This window comes from Oncorhynchus nerka, unplaced genomic scaffold, assembly GCF_034236695.1.
Source record: "Oncorhynchus nerka isolate Pitt River unplaced genomic scaffold, Oner_Uvic_2.0 unplaced_scaffold_4094, whole genome shotgun sequence".
In the NCBI taxonomy this organism is placed as follows: Eukaryota; Metazoa; Chordata; class Actinopteri; order Salmoniformes; family Salmonidae; genus Oncorhynchus; species Oncorhynchus nerka.
In genome coordinates, this window is record NW_027037201.1 from 1 (window position 1) to 18005 (window position 18005).

General features: G+C 43.3%; 1 protein-coding gene and 1 pseudogene across 1 annotated transcript; both read left to right on the forward strand.

The window, feature by feature from the left end:
* The first annotated feature begins 572 nt into the window (after window positions 1–572).
* LOC135566585 (olfactory receptor 6E1-like) lies at window positions 573–7593 on the forward strand (annotated as a pseudogene).
* A 2939-nt stretch (window positions 7594–10532) lies between these two features.
* Window positions 10533–11352, forward strand: LOC115127726 (olfactory receptor 14J1-like; the record flags this gene model as incomplete). Its single annotated transcript, XM_065014268.1, is given in 3 exon segments — window positions 10533–10812; window positions 10815–10864; window positions 11091–11352. Coding segments are annotated over 3 exon segments (592 nt in total), but the record flags the coding sequence as incomplete, so codon positions are not given.
* Window positions 11353–18005: the final 6653 nt, after the last annotated feature.

An 18005-nucleotide genomic window follows, 5' to 3' on the forward strand; every position in this document is an offset into this window, starting at 1 on the left:
AGTCTAGTTGTTACCATTACCATAATTAATACTAATTCTTTGAGACTGTGGTCCCAGCTCTCTTCAGGTCATTGACCAGGTCCTGCTGTGTAGTTCTGGGCTGATCCCTCACCTTCCTCATGATCATTGATGCCCCACGAGGTGAGATCTTGCCATGGAGCCCCAGACCGAGGTTGATTGACCGTCATCTTGAACTTCTTCCCTTTTCTAATAATTGCGCCAACAGTTGTTGCCTTCTCACCAAGCTGCTTGCATATTGGTTGGTAGGTGATCAACTAATTAGGTCATGCAATAAAAATGCAGATTAATTACTTAGAAATCATACAGTGTGATTTTCTGGATTTTTGTTTTAGGAGTCCGTCTCTCCCAGTTGAAGTGTACCTATGATAAACATTACAGACCTCTACATGCTTTGTAAGTAGGAAAACCTGCAAAATTGGCATGTGTATCAAATACTTGTTCTCCCCATTGTACCTCTATAGGCACTATTAGGAAAATGATGAACTCAAGCGCAATTCACGTAATTTATACGAGCTGGATATTTTGACCGTTGACACTGAAAATACTTGTATTTCATTACAATAACTGTCTTATGCGTCTCCTTAGTTTTTGTGAACACAGTGCTTATTGTGGTAATATGTATGGAGAGAAGCCTTCATGAACCCATGTATCTGTTTCTGTGCAGTTTGTTTGTAAATGACTTGTATGGTACCACTGGTTTGTTTCCTGCTCTCATGACTCATTTGGTTTCAGATGACCATACAGTTTCCACTGTGTTCTGTTACCTACAGATCTTTGCATTTACACATGGAACCATTGAATTCAGCAATTGTCCTATGACAGGTACCTTGCTACTGTATATATTATCCACTGCAGTATTACAGCATCATGACAACCAACAGGGCGTGTATTTTAATGTGTGTAATATGGTGTACTCTTTGCAAAAAGCATCATAACACTGACTTTAACCATTCGTTTGCAATTGTGCCGAACGTTATAGACAAAGTGTATTGTGTCTATGATGTTATAGACTAAGTTAAGCCCACCTTATTGCCCACCTGCCACCATTACGTCCATCCCTAATGGGAAATAGGCCCTTTAAGGTGGTGGGACAACCACACATCCATCTAGTTTTTCAAGTGCCACTGTGAGATATGTTTGACCCACAGAATAAAACAAGACAGTAAGGGTAATGATGATTGTGTTGTATGTATAAGGCACAGTGGTTGTGTACTCCATCCATCGTGGTAAAAAGCTGTAAAAGTTTAGGAGTTCTGTCATCTTAAGATTATGTCCGAAACACCCGTAATTTTTACTCCATGCATACCTTACTATGGGGAAAGCAGAAGCTAATAACACAATAACAAGAGCATAATAAACATGTTTATTGAGTCATTAGGTACTGAGGTCATTAGTCCACTCTATCACCTCGTTCCCTGGGACCCAATTAATGCACTCTATTAACCTGTAGAGACCTGAGGGGCTCAAGGAGATGCACAGCTTGGATTCGAATGCACACCAAATGGTTCCTATTCCCTATATTGACCAGAGCCCACTTGGTCAAAGGTGGTGCACTCTTATAGGGAATAGAGTGCCATTTGGGATGCCCACCATCTGTCATCGCTCTGGGAGTGTAGACTCGAAAGTATACTGTAGGCCTAGGATCGCCTAGAGTGACAATAAGGGTCCCCACTTTTACCTCAGCAGGAATAGCTCTGGGCCTAGGTTTTAATATATCTCTATGAATTAGGGTCCAGAGTTATTCTCTCTTTTCTCTTGTTAGGTCATGTGTTTGGGGAAACCGTTCCTGTCAAAGGCTTTGGATTGGTTTCACTGAACCATTTATTTATTGTAGGGACAGAGCCGGCTGAGGCGTGAAAGCCTGACGCATCCCGCTAGGCGTGGATTCTGACAGGCTGGCTGAGGCATGGGAGCCTGGCCCGAGTTGGGTGAGGATAACGGGGAAGCCCGACGGGCCAGCTGAGGCCCCCGGCTACATTGGCAGCGGCACTCTGACCCGACGTCACCTACAAAAACAAAAACAAAACTGCCTGGTGCTTCAAATTGTGGTGTCAGCCCTCTGCAAGGCCAGACGCTGGAGACGAGATGGAAGTACAGGAGTGAACATTTAATTAATAAACAGATGTGAAACAGGACAGGACAGCATTTGGACATTAATGCTGACACAGGGATGAAACAGAGGAACAGACAGATATAGGGAAGTTAATCAAAACGTGAAGGAGTACAGGTGAGTCCAATGAAGCGCTGATGCGGGAATGATTGGCTGCCTGGCGCCCCTCGAGCTCCAGGGATGGGGAGCAGGCGTGACAATTTATTGGAACTTGGCGCACAATACATAGCACACAAACTCCTCCAAAAACTTTAATGATAGATCTGATAGCTTTGTCTGCCCAGCCCATTGGTGTTGCCACAAACAGTGCATTCAGAAAGTATTCAGACACCTTTCCTTTTTCTACATTTTGTTACATTACAGCCTTATTAAAAATGGATTGAATAAATAAAATCCTCAATCTACATACAATACCATATAATAACAAAGCAAAAACAGGTTTTCATAGGAATACCTTATTTACAGAAGTATTCAGACTTTTTGCTATGAGACTCGAAATTTAGCTCAGGTACATCCTGTTTCCATTGATCATCCTTGAGATGTTTCTACAACTTGATTGGAGTCCAACTGTGGTATATTCATTTGATTGGACGTTATTTGGAAAGGCACACACCTGTCTATACTGTACAAGGTCCCACAGCTGACAATGCATGTCAGAGCAAAAACAAAGCCATGAGGTGGAAGGAATTGTCCATGGAGCTCAGATACAGGATTGTGTTGAGGCACAGATATGGGGAAGGGTACCAAACAAATTCTGCAGCATTGAAGGTCCCCAAGAACACAGTGGCCTCATTCTTAAATGAAAGAATTTTGGAACCAATACTACTCTTCCTAGAGCTGGTCGCACGACCAAACTGAGCAATAAAGGTAGAAGGGCCTTGGTCAGGGAGGTGACCAAGAACCCAATGGTCACTCTGACAGAGCTCCAGAGTTCTTCCGTGGAGATGGAAGAACCTTTCAGAAGGACAACCATCTCTGCAGCACTCCACTAATCAGGACTTTATGGTAGAATGGCCAGACGGAAGCCACCTCTCAGTAAAAGGCACATGAAAGCCCGCTTGGAGTTCACCAAAAGGCACCAAAAGAACTCTAAGACAATGAGAATCAAGACTCTCTGGTATGAACTCTTTGGCCTGAATGCCAGGTGTCACGTCTGGAGGAAACCTGGCACCATCCCTACGGCGAAACATGGTGCTGGTAGCATCATGCTGTGTGGATGTTTTTGAGCAGCAGGGACTGGGAGACTAGTCAGGATCGAGGGAAAGATGAATGGAGCAAAGTATAGAGAGATCCTTGATGAAAACCTTCTCAGGGGGCTTAGGACCTCAGACTGGGGTGGAGGTTCAACTTCCAACAGGACAATGACCCTATGCACACATGAATGGCTTTGGGACAAGTCTCTGAATGTCCTTGAGTGGCCCAGCCAGAGCCATGACTTGAATCCGATCCAACATCTCCGGAGAGACCTGAAAATAGCTGTTTAGCGATGCTCCCCATCCAGACCTGACACAGCTTGAGAGGATCTGCAGAGAATGGGAGAAACTCCCAAATACCGGTGTGCCAAGCTTGTAGAGTCATACCCAAGAAGACTCAAGGCTGTAATCGCTGCCAAAGGGGACTCTGTAAGTACTCTGTAAAGGGTCTGAATACTTATGTACATTTAATATTTACGTTAAAAAACAATTATACATTTGATAACGTTTTTAAAAACCAGTTTTTGCTTTGTCATGATGGGGTATTGTGTGTAGATTGAAGAGGGGGGGGGACAATTAATTCAATTTTAGAATAAGACTTAACCAAATGTCGAAACTCTAACTCTCTCTCCTCTGCTCTCATCCTTCTAGACCTATCGGCTGCCTTCGATACTGTGAACCATCAGATCCTCCTCTCCACCCTCTCCGAGTTGGGCATCTCCGGCGCGGCCCACGCTGGATTGCGTCCTACCTGACAGGTCGCTCCTACCAGGTGGCGTGGCGAGAATCTGTCTCCTCACCACGCTCTCACCACTGGCGTCCCCAGGGCTCTGTTCTAGGCCCTCTCCTATTCTCGCTATACACCAAGTCACTTGGCTCTGTCATAACCTCACATGGTCTCTCCTATCATTGCTATGCAGACGATACACAATTAATCTTCTCCTTTCCCCTTCTGATGACCAGGTGGCGAATCGCATCTCTGCATGTCTGGCAGACATATCAGTGTGGATGACGGATCACCACCTCAAGCTGAACCTCGGCAAGACGGAGCTGCTCTTCCTCCCGGGGAAGGACTGCCCGTTCCATGATCTCGCCATCACGGTTGACAACTCCATTGTGTCCTCCTCCCAGAGCGCTAAGAACCTTGGCGTGATCCTGGACAACACCCTGTCGTTCTCAACTAACATCAAGGCGGTGGCCCGTTCTTGTAGGTTCATGCTCTACAACATCCGCAGAGTACGACCCTGCCTCACACAGGAAGCGGCGCAGGTCCTAATCCAGGCACTTGTCATCTCCCGTCTGGATTACTGCAACTCGCTGTTGGCTGGGCTCCCTGCCTGTGCCATTAAACCCCTACAACTCATCCAGAACGCCGCAGCCCGTCTGGTGTTCAACCTTCCCAAGTTCTCTCACGTCACCCCGCTCCTCCGCTCTCTCCACTGGCTTCCAGTTGAAGCTCGCATCCGCTACAAGACCATGGTGCTTGCCTACGGAGCTGTGAGGAACGGCACCTCAGTACCTCCAGGCTCTGATCAGGCCCTACACCCAAACAAGGGCTCTGCGTTCATCCACCTCTGGCCTGCTCGCCTCCCTACCACTGAGGAAGTACAGTTCCCGCGCAGCCCAGTCAAAACTGTTCGCTGCTCTGGCCCCCAATGGTGGAACAAACTCCTCACGACGCCAGGACAGCGGAGTCAATCACCACCTTCCGGAGACACCTGAAACCCCACCTCTTTCAGGAATACCTAGGATAGGATAAAGTAATCCTTCTCACCCCCCTTAAAATATTTAGATGCACTATTGTAAAGTGGCTGTTCCACTGGATGTCTTAAGGTGAACGCACCAATTTGTAAGTCGCTCTGGATAAGAGCGTCTGCTAAATGACATAAATGTAAATAAATGTCGAAAAAGTCAAGGGGTGTGAATACTTTCTGAATGGACTGTACCTCTTCTACAGTGTAGAGTGCAAGTCTAGACACACATACATTTTTTAAACAGGATCATAGGCCACTAACACAGCCTGTTCAATAACATAACATTAAGGATGTGTATTCTTCTGATGTGCTGTACTAATCAAATCATATCAAACTATCAAACTATCCTACCAATCTACTATTTTTATTTAGGAATGTCACTCTGGCCATGTGTAACAGTGTTGCTTCCGTCCCTCACCTTGCCCCAACCTGGGCTTTAACCAGGGACTCTCTGAACACATCGACAACTGAAATTTTGTGTTTAGCGTACTTTACATGTAATAAATGTGTTATTTTGCCTTTGAATGTATTCAGTAATATTTTAAGAAACACAGACAGCCGTTCAACTTACTCTTCAAAGTTGTAATAGTAGAATGCACACGGTGCAATTTTGAAATTGGGTAGTTGTTTTCCTCTTGTCATTTCAGACATTTCAGACCTTAGAGAGGTATTTAAATATCCAGACCAACTAGCCAACTAACCAACATGTCAGCTAACATTTTTGAACCAGGTTTTTTAGCCCATTGAGTTTGTTGTAATGTTTGAGTCACCAGATATCACATGAACATGCATAAGACATGTTCCCCAATGATGAAGGGAAGCCTGAGTGAAAATGTTGGGGAACCACCGCTCTACTGTATAACAATATTATGAAACCTAAAATAATTAGTGGCTTAATTCTGCTGTCCTGGTTGTATTCTTTTTCATGGATGTCATCCCTATCTCCCTGAGTTTGTGACTGCAGTTTTGTGACAATGTTATAGACATAGTGTATTGTGACAACTACTCGGTGGTCAAGCTTTCCTGGTCAAACATTACACGAAAATATAACATGTGGTCTTGTTATAACTGTACTTTCTTTAGCTTGTGCTATATTTCCTAACATGTAAGAATTCTAGAAATATGTTTACAGTCTTCAAAAAAAACGAAACCAAAAGCTTTTAACACTTGTACACCACATACATATAGCCTCTTTGCTGAAATTCTCCTTTGACTGTTTATTTTTGATTCTACAAGGCAGACATTATACTGCACATAGTCCACCTATACTTCACAGTTTTATTTGTTTATTTTCCAATATCTCCACCACTTTTCAATCCTATTATGTATAGCTTTAGGATCAATAAAACCAGGCAGGTTTGTAAAAAGGTACTAGGCCTTCACTTCACCCTAAAATGTAACATGATTGTATATTTTTCTAATATTGAATTGTGTTTTGTTGCTACAATTGACTATTCAAAAATGTGGCATTTATACTGGTATTGTCACTGCAAATGTTTGATGTAATATTAGGTATCTGATCTTTATAATTCACCAATTAAATATGGTGTTCCCTGCTCTGTTTTAGAACCATTCTGGTTTTATACAGTATTCAGATTTAAAGTGAAAAATTATATTGTACTGGCAGATGTTTGATTGGTTCCTGCAAATAAACATTTGTCGCGTTAGGATATCCCTTGAACGTTACAAAATGGTCACCTAAAGTGGTCCCTGAGGTTTGGTGTAGTTCCCAGTTCATTCCGGATGCTTCCCTGATTACTTTTTAGATGTCGCTTTATTTTGTAATTCATCTTTTCAATCATTTTTATGACGTAGATTCAGAGGGGTTGGGTTAAATGTGGCGGAAGACACAATTTGTTGAATGCGTTCAGTTGTGCAACTGACTAGGTATCCCCTTTCCCTGCCACTCAATAGATGAGAACAGAATTGTGGTTTGAGAGTGGAATGAACCAACCACATTTTGACCTGTAATGGGAGGAACCATATAAAAAAAAAAAAAGTGACTTATCTAGGTACGTCACTATTGGGAGCGAGCAGCAAAGAATCAGTGTCAATAGCAAGCAGTAGTCTTCCCACTCAGTAGCTAGCGTGTGTTTTAATAGTGTGACAATGGCGACAATAACTACAGCAGCAGCAGATGTTATCAACTTCAATGTGATGATGCAAAATTTTGTATTTTTTTAATTGACTTCAAACGTACAATCCACTTGGCAGTGAAGCTTCTCAACATTTACATTACATTTTAGTTATCTAGCAGATGCGTTTATCCAGATCGACCCACAGCAACCAGTCCAGGCATTGGATGTAAATAACCTTCCTTTGGGGGGTTTGTAGTTGTTTATTTTTTTACTGTAATTTTGTCCTCACTCAGCAACTTCACTCTCACTTATCTCCAGTTCTAGATTCCAACCATTGGTTTCCCTCATCCCATCCCACCTATCTCTGCTGACCATCCCTTCGGATTTCAGCGCATTAAGTGATGCTATGTTGTCTGTTATTTTTCTACATAGGCTAGATCTTTATTCCCTCTGAAGGACTATGTTCAATAGTCACGGTTCGCCACTGCATTTTTAGGACATTCTTAGGACATTGTGTCATGGTCCTAGTTCCTGTTTTTTCCTAGGGACTTCACTTCATGGTAGCAAAGAAACGTTCTCACCCCCCAAAATAAATTATAGCCAGGGCATGCATACCCTAGTTTCATTACACATCACCCTTGCTACTGTTGCCAATCAAATCAAGCCCCTGATTTGTGAACCACTGATCCATTCACAGCTCTTGTCTTTGACAATGTTAATGAAACCCCTACACAGTGCTTTTACCATATAATGTTTTCAACTAACATATTTGACATAATGTACATGATTACATTGTGCATGTTCATTTATACAGTAATTATTAGAAACGTAACTCACATGGGATTTGAACTCACAACCATTCATATAGCTTTCCGATATTCCTGCCATACCACCGTGTCTATGTCAATGACTGATTTCACATGTATTCCTACACGTCGCACTTCAAAGTAAATCTCAGCACTGTTAAAAATACACTAAGAAAAACTACATACCATAATAGTGATTCAGGAGTACGCATTCAAACCGAACAATATAACCCACCAACATTAGACAACTATACTGAAGACCAAAACTGAAATAGCTGAAATAAGTCAATTAAATCAATAATAATCAAATATTCAGATGAACTGATAACTAAAATGGCAGAGCAGATGGCACTCTTATGCTGATTAGAGATGTATTATAGGTAATGAATGTGCAGAGGGGGACTTCTGAAATTCTCTAGACTTTGTGGCACAGCAGAAAGATCAGTACTCCCAAATTCAGAGATAGTTCATTCAAATCCCAGGAGGGGTCATAATTAAAAGTCAGTACTAAGTAATCATATTGTTACTGATCAAAAATGTGTACACTTTTAGCTGAACAGTGTACAACTTACCTTAACACCCCATACCATTTAATTATTTTACTTATAATGGTTTTGGCCATCTGGGACCATCATGTGAATGACACAACTTCCCAAGAATTCCCACAACTTCCCAAGAACATCCTAAAATGTTCTCAGGATGTTCCTGGAACAAACCGGGAACTAGAAAAAAACTCCACGGGACCATGGCACAATGTCCTGACTACTTTAGAACACCATTTCGTGACCTTCCAGGAATGTCCTAACAAATTATTTTTGTTTGCAGGGATGTTCCCTTGGGACCCAATGACTATTAAAATTAAAGTCCTGAGAATGTCCTAAGAAAGTCCTGATATGATCCTCAGTGACGTCCTAGTAACTACCATAAGCAGCCTCCAACGTTGTTTTAGAGAATTTTGATGTAAATTCAACCGACCTCACATCTGCAGACTACGTTTATGGTGTGGTGTGGGCGAGCGGGTTTTCTGATGTCAACGTTGTGAACAGGTGTTGGGGTTATGGTATAGGCAAGCATAAGCTATGGACAAAGAACACAATTGCATTTTGTCGATTACCCAAATTGAATGTACAGACACACCATGACGAGATCCTGAGGCCCATTGTCGTGCCGCTCATCAGCTGCCATCACCTCAAGTTTTAGCATGATAATACACTGCCCCATGTAGCAAGGATCTGTACACAATTTCTGGAAGCTGAAAATGTCCCAGTTCTTCCATGGCCTGATATACTCACCATGACATGTCACCCATTGAGCGTGTTTCCGGATCATCTGGATCGACATGTACTACAGGGTGTTCCAGTTCCCGCCAATATCCAGCAACTTCGCACGGCCATTGAGGATTGGGACAACATTCCACAATCAACAGCATGATCAACTCTATGCCAATGAGATGTGTTGCGCTGTATGAGGCAAATGGTGATCACCAGATACTGACTGGATTTCTGATCCACACCCTTACCTTTTTTAAAGGGTCTATTCCAGTCATGTGAAATCCAGAGATTATGGCCTAATTTATTTATTTCAATTGACTGACTTCCGTATAGGAACTGTAACTCAGTAAAATATTAAAAATAAATCAAATCAGTATACCTTAAAATAACGTTACACTGTGACCAAACTGATATTTCGTTCTGAACGCCCTCTTATGGTCCCGAGGTAAAATGTCATGTTTTAATGTTCCTACAATGTTCTGACTATTGAACAAAGTCATCAGTGGGATGACGTCTCGCTGAAACTCCCTAAAGCAACATTTCCCAAACTTTGACCTGGGGACTCCAAAGGGGTGCACATTTTGTTTGCCTCAGCACTACACAGCTGATTCAAATAATTAACTAATCGTTAAGATTTGATTATTTGAATCAGCTATGTAGTACTTGGGCAAGAAAATGCACGTGCACCACTTGGGGTCCCCAGGACAGTTTGGGAAATGCTGCCTTAAAGGGACTTAATGGGAACTTTTCCAAATGTCCTTAGGACATCCCCTGTTTGCTGGGTTAAAACATAAATAAAGTAAATATAATCCAATTAGTTTCTTGTCATAAACTCAATATAGTTCCATCTCTATGGGAGTAAGTTACATGTTGACACTGAAATTACAATCCCATGATCACACTATGGTATATTTAGAGGCTACCAGACAAGATATTGGAGCAGCCCTCTATCAAACAAGAAGGCATTTCATGGACACAAGTTTTTTTCATTTCTTTCTTACACCAAGTCTGATAATGTACAGCTAATATCGGGATCTTTTTACAAGAGTTTGCAGAGGATGTGAATTTGTTTTGTTAAAACTATTGTGTTTGAAGGTCTGAGCCTCAAACAGAATCAAATGATTCACTTGAATTTCATTCACATCCATACACACACAAGCCGTGCAAGGACTAAGAATTGCTGCATTAACCAGAAGAAGAAAATTAACAAAAGCTATGGAGAACTCAAAACCCAAGTCAAGTTATTTTATCTCTTTTGGCTTACAAGAGACATTTAACAACAAATCAGTATATTTTACCATGTCTCTTATCACATACCTTCTCATCATCACTGTGAATCTGACTCTGATCATAACAATCATTCAGGAGAAAGGTCTCCATGAGCCCATGTATATATTTCTGTGTAGTCTATGTATCAATGGATTGTATGGAACTGCTGGTTTTCTACCCCAAGTTCTTACTGACCTTCAGTCAGATGTTCAGGTGATATCTTATAGTGGATGTTTGATTCAAACCTTTGTAATATACACATCTGTCATGTGTGAAATGTCTATTCTAACAGTGATGTCTTACGACAGGTATGTGCGATATGCAGACCACTACTATATCATACCATTGTGACATCTTTAACTGTTAGAAAGTTACTCTTATTGTCTTGGTGTTTATCCTTTATTTATAGGACTCATAGTAGTTAGTTTAACCGTCAGAGTTCCTTTGTGGATCTCGCATTGATAAGATCTGTGACATTCGTCTATACTGAAAAACATGGTTGTTTACCTATTCCCATCAATCAGATTTTGAACAAATTTGTAATTATGGTTCATGTTTTACCGATACTTTTCATTGTAATTTTCTTACTGTCAGATTGTCAGGACTTGTGTAAAGTCAGCTAAGGGAAGGATTAAGTTCACACAGACTTGTGTGCCACATTTAATAACAATATTTATGTTCATCACAGTGACCCTGTTTGACAATTTGCAAGGATGGAATAGTAATGTAAATATTACACTAAATATGCGTAATGCAATGGCCGTACAATTCCTTGTTATACCACCTGTCTTTAACCCTGTCATATATGGACTTAACCTCCAGCAGATTCGAAGGGCAGTTTTTAGAAAGTGTAATCCACATAACATCATTGATATGAAATTTTAGTTACATAATCTTACACACCAGGGAGACTTCCCGATATCATGTCAACAAATACAAAGGTAAAATCTGCCAAAACTGTTGCAAGATTAAATGGCGCCTCATTTCTTGATACCTGTCGCCAAGAGCGCAACTTTTGTTTTAGAAGTGGAGAGGAAGGGGGGACAACACCTGGCAGGGGGTCCTCCTAAATTTAATTCTACCCGACCCCAAAAAAATCTTAGTCAACCATTGAGTAGTCTTTTCTTTCGATCTAATGGATTTGTATACATTTAAAAATATATATTTTTCCATATATACACTCAACCTATGTGCCAATTTATTTGACCATTTCTACCAATCTGCTTACCAGTAATAATTTTCATGTGCACATTATTGTGGAACATTTTCTTTTAATATATAATAGTCTTTGTATCTCAAAATCATTCTCTGTGGTTTATCTACAATCTTAATCTAAATGATACAAATCTAAAAGTAACGTTTATTGCAATTGCCAACTATGTAAACATAGCCTACATAAAGCCAACACATCAATATCCTGATAAAATCACATTGGCTCACATGACCTGTCTGCAAATAACTCTAAACATTGTATCAACTATCAACTGTGTCAAGTATTTTATGATGTTTCCATTGGATCATACCATTACATTTTCCCTTCTTGCTGGTGGTTATCCGAAAGGGAGAGAAATGGAAATGTTGTTCAAATGCTTTGAGGAACTATTGTTATTCTCAATTGTTTCTTGAAACATACTTTGTTTCCTTGTTTGAGGTGAAGAAAATTACTTTGAAGCTCACAGTTCATTAATGGTGGTGAGTTAAGGCAATCAGAAATACTATCAGACATCCCCAAATGGGCACATTTATAGGCCTAAATTTGCACAAAAGGACAGGTAGACTAGTCGTACTTCTATATGGGTTATCAGGTGCCTTACTCAACATTGAGAGCAGAGTATAAACATTTTTTTATTTTTATTGACAAAACTTGTAAATGGAATGAAATGAACAAACACGAGTTTCTCACGAGTGTAACATAGGCTGTGAGTTGTGCAAAAGACATGTTCCTCCAACATTGAGAATGGAAAAATAACTGTAATAATAATATATTCAATGAATTATCAGAAATGACTCTGGCCAAATAAACATTGCAGATTAGAAATGATGGAAATGAACGGTAAATGAGGCTATTAGTGATATTTGTCATGGGGTCAATCAGACATAGTAAACAATGCACAAAATGACCTCTTGAAACAATGAATACCCAGGAAATGGAGAAGAGAGCTCCTTCTCACCCCCCTTAAGTAGTCTGAGCCTAGATCCCCATATTGGACCGGGGCTGTTCTCTGGATGTCCACTAAAAAAGGTGAAAGCACCAATAGGTGTCTGGATGTGCGTCATAAAAATATAATATGTGACAAAAGAAATCTAATGTTTTCTACACAGGCCCATTTTGTCATACAGTATTCCATAAGGCACCCAGACCTTATCAAAGTTTAACAGTATACCCTTAATCTAGTAATAAATCAAATCTAGTGACATTATTTGACATTTCGGGCATCCATTATGACATTGTGGGAGGATAACCAACCTTCCAATTTTATGGCAAAGCATTTCTTAACTGCTATAAATGCTATGGCTACACAGTTTCTTATTATAACAGCCTCCAGTATCAACATTTCCAAGCAAACAAAAAAGAGAATGTAGCCAGCATTCACAAGATCATAACATATGCAAATATGTCCCCTTCTGTTTTTTACACCTCCAGCTATGGAACGCCGTTTTGGGTCTTTTGCGTGTCAAAAAGATACACGACAAATAATACTATGTAAACTATATGCAAATGTTGGCCAATCACTATATGAAAAAACTTCTCATTCATCATCACCAACAAACGACTAAGTCATGTCGAACCTGAAAAACATGAGAGACCGCTTTTACGTTGTTCCAGCTATGCAACCATCTTTACAACCACCCCAGAAGGATCGGGTGGTTCAAAGGTAGGATTCATTCTGGTAGGTTAGGTAATACCTGGCAAAAGTCAACATTAACCGGCACAACTACTAGTAACGTTAGCTAGCTTAATGATTGCAACAGCTAACGCACGGGGTGCTGACTCCTGGGCGCGCGCGATTATGCTGAGTGTCATTATTGTAATTTTTATAACGTTTGCACATGTCACATTTCAATCATTCAGGAGACAGAATAATGCCGGAGTCCAAAGATGGCAAACCCGAGAGAAGCAGGCTGATAACTATGAGGGTTTGCCTCATCGCTGACCCTACCATCCGGCAGCTGAACAGGATAGGTACATTTTCCCTATATCCATGGAGTACATGAGGACACAGTGCGGTGCACAGTGCTTGCTTTGTAAGTAAGCTAAGTGTGAATCTATCTTGTGATTAAACATAGACTTATTGAATGTTATTTTACTGATTTAAAGCAAGTCAACTCTTCCTGTTTTATATTAGAGACTATTTTTCCATATGTCAGTATCTTTTAGAGTATCCTGTGAGGCAGACTAATGTGCACATATTGTGGGGAGATATAGCTTGAAGGTTAGGGAAACATCCTCCAGATGAACCAAATGTAGAGGCCTTTAAAAAGACAGACAGGAAGAGGAGGTTTCCATCTCCCAGCTGGACACAAACCAGCTGCAATAAAATCAGCTGGGCTAGGGAGATTGAAAGGTATTAAGACTGAAGGTATTTGATAGCTTATGTTACATTTACATTTAAGTCATTTAGCAGGCGCTCTTATCCAGAGCGACTTACAAATTAATTGTTCACCTTATGACCTCCAGTGGAACAGTGGTATCTAAATCTTTCAGGGGAGGGGGGTGAGAAGGATACTTTATCCTATCCTAGGTATTCCTTAAAGGTGGGGTTTCAGGTGTCTCCGGAAGGTGGTGATTGACTCCGCTGTCTGGCGTCGTGAGGGAGTTTGTTCCACCATTGGGGGGCAGAGCGAACAGTTTTGACTGGGCTGAGGCGGGAACTGTACTTCCTCAGTGGTAGGGAGGCGAGCAGGCCAGAGGTGGATGAACGCAGTGCCCTTGTTTGGAGTGTAGGGCCTGATCAGAGCCTGGAGGTACTGAGGTGCCGTTCCCCTCACAGCTCCGTAGGCAAGCACCATGGTCTTGTAGCGGATACGAGCTTCAACTGGAAGCCAGTGGGAGGGAGCGGAGGAGCGGGGTGACGTGAAGAGCTTGGAAGGTTGGACACCAGACGGGCTGCGGCGTTCTGGATGAGTGTAGGGGTTTAATGGCACAGGCAGGGAGCCCAGCCAACAGCGAGTTGCAGTAATCCCAGACGGAGATGACAAGTGCCTGGATTAGGACCTGCGCCGCTTCCTGTGTGAGGCAGAATTCGTACTCTGCGGATGTTGTAGAGCATGAACCTACAGGAACGGGCCACCACCTTGATGTTGGATTGAAACGACAGGGTGTTGTCCAGGATCACGCCAAGGTTCTTAGCGCTCTGGGCGGAGGACACAATGGGTTATCAGCCGTGATGGCGAGATCATGGAGCAGGGCAGTCCCTTCCCGGGAGGAAGAGCAGCTCCGTCTTGCCGAGGTTCAGCTTGAGGTGGTGATCCGTCATCCACACGGATATGTCTGCCAGACATGCAGAGATGCGGTCGCCACCTGGTCATCAGAAGGGGAAAGGAAGATTAATTGTGTCGTCTGCATAGCAATGATAGGAGAGACCATGTGAGGTTATGACAGAGCCAAAGTGACTTGGTGTATAGCGAGAATAGGAGAGGGCCTAGAACAGAGCCCTGGGGGACACCAGTGGTGAGAGCACGTGGTGTGGAGACAGTTCTCGCCACGCCACCTGGTAGGACGACCTGTCAGGTAGGACGCAATCCAGCGTGGGCCGCGCCGAGAGATGCCCAACTCGGAGAGGGTGGAGAGGAGGATCTGATGGTTCACAGTATCGAAGGCAGCCGATAGGTCTAGAAGGATGAGAGCAGAGGAGAGAGTTAGCTTTAGCAGTGCGGAGCGCCTCCGTGATACAGAGAAGAGCAGTCTCAGTTGAATGACTAGTCTTGAAACCTGACTGATTTGGATCAAGAAGGTCATTCTGAGAGAGATAAAGCGGGAGAGCTGGCCAAGGACGGCACGTTCAAGAGTTTTGGAGAAAAGAAAAGAAGGGATACTGGTCTGTAGTTGTTGACATCGGAGGGATCGAGTGTAGGTTTTCAGAAGGGTGCAACTCTCGCTCTCTTGAAGGCGGAAGGGCGTAGCCAGCGGTCAGGATGAGTTGATGAGCGAGGTGAGGTAAGGGAGAGAGGTCTCCGGAAATGGTCTGGAGAAGAGAGGAGGGGATAGGGTCAAGCGGGCAGGTTGTAGGGAGCGGCCCGGCCGTCACAAGGCAAGCGAGATTTCATCTGGAGAGAGAGGGAGAAAGAGGTCAGAGCACAGGGTAGGGCAGTGTGAGCAGAACCAGCGGTGTCGTTTGACTTAGCAAACGAGGATCGGATGTCGTCGACCTTCTTTTCAAAATGGTTGTGAAGTCATCTGCAGAGAGGGAGGAGGGGGAGGGGAGGAGGATTCAGGAGGGAGGAGAAGGTTGCAAAGAGCTTCCTAGGGTTAGAGGCAGATGCTTGGAATTTAGAGTGGTAGAAAGTGGCTTTAGCAGCAGAGAGAAAGAGGAAAATGTAGAGAGGAGGGAGTGAAAGGATGTCAGGTCCGCAGGGAGGCGAGTTTTCCTCCATTTCCGCTCGGCTGCCGGAGCCCTGTTCTGTGAGCTCGCAATGAGTCGTCCCGAGCCACGGAGCGGGAGAGGGAGGACCGAGCCGGCCTGGAGGATAGGGGACATAGAGAGTCAAGGATGCAGAAAGGGAGGAGAGGAGGGTTGAGGAGGCAGAATCAGGAGATAGGTTGGAGAAGGTTTGAGCAGAGGAAGAGATGATAGGATGGAAGAGGAGAGAGTAGCGGGGGGGAGAGAGCGAAGGTTGGGACGGCGCGATACCATCCAGTAGGGGCAGTGTGGGAAGTGTTGGATGAGAGCGAGAGGGAAAAGGATACAAGGTAGTGGTCGGAGACTTGGAGGGGAGTTGCAACGAGGTTAGTGGAAGAACAGCATCTAGTAAAGATGAGGTCGGCGTATTCCTGCCTTGTGAGTAGGGGGAAGGTGAGGGTGAGGTCAAAGAGGAGAGGAGTGGAAAGAAGGAGGCAGAGAGGAATGAGTCAAGGTAGGCGTGGGGAGGTTAAAGTCGCCCAGAACTGTGAGAGGTGAGCCGTCCTCAGGAAAGAGCTTATCAAGGCATCAAGCTCATTGATGAACTCTCCGAGGAACCTGGAGGGCGATAAATGATAAGGATGTTAAGCTTGAAAAGGGCTGGTAACTGTGACAGCATGGAATTCAAAGGAGCGATAGACAGATGGGTAAGGGGAGAAAAGAGAATGACCACTTGGGAGAGATGAGGATCCCGGTGCCACCACCCGCTGACCAGAAGCTCTCGGGGTGTGCGAGAACACGTGGGCAGACGAAGAGAGAGCAGTAGGAGTAGCAGTGTTGTCTGTGGTGATCCATGTTTCCGTCAGTGCCAGAAGTCGAGGGACTGGAGGGAGACATAGGCGGAGATGAACTCTGCCTTGTTGGCCGCAGATCGGCAGTTCCAGAGGCTACCGGAGACCTGGAACTCCACGTGGGTCGTGCGCGCTGGGACCACCAGATTAGGGTGCCGCGGCCACGCGGTGTGGAGCGTTGTATGGTCTGTGCAGAGAGAGGAGAGAACAGGGATAGACAGACACATAGTTGACAGGCTACACAAGAGGCTACGCTAATGCAAAGGAGATTGGAATGACAAGTGGACTACACGTCACGAGTGTTCAGAGAGTTAAGCTTACGTAGCAAGAATCTTATTGACTAAAATGATTAAAATGATACAGTACTGCTGAAGTAGGCTAGCTGGCAGAGGCTGCGTTGTTGACTAAGTAGGCTAGTTGGCATTGGCTGCGTTGTTGACACTACACTAATCAAGTCGTTCCGTTGAGTGTAATAGTTTCTACTGTGCTGCTATTCGGGGCTAGCTGGCTAGCTAGCAGTGTTGGTACGTTACGTTGCGTTAAAACGACAATAGCTGGCTAACTAACCTAGGAAATCGCTCTAGACTACACAATTATCTTTGATACAAAGACGGCTATGTAGCTAGCTATGCTAGCTAGCTACGATCAAACAAATCAAGCCGTTGTACTGTAATGAAATGAAATGAAAAATGTGATACTACCTGTGGAGCGAGCGAAATGCGACGGATTGTTGAAGTGCAGAAGTTCTGTTCGGTAGCGTTGGCTAGCTGTTGGCTAGCTAGCAGAGTCTCCTATGTTAAGGGCGACATAAAACTACACACTCTAAACTACACAATTATCTTGGGTACGAAGACAGCAAAGACAACTATGTAGCTAGCTAACACTACACTAATCAAGTCGTTCAGTTGAGTGTAATAGTTGTGCTGCTAATCGGTAAACGGTGGACTAGCTAACGGTGGACGTTAGCTAGCTGGCTAACTGCAGGGCAGTGTAGACTGCGTTAGGACTGACGAAATACGATAATTATAATTATCTATGATACAAAGACGGCTGTGTAGCTAGCTAAGAAGAAATTGATAAGATTAGACAAA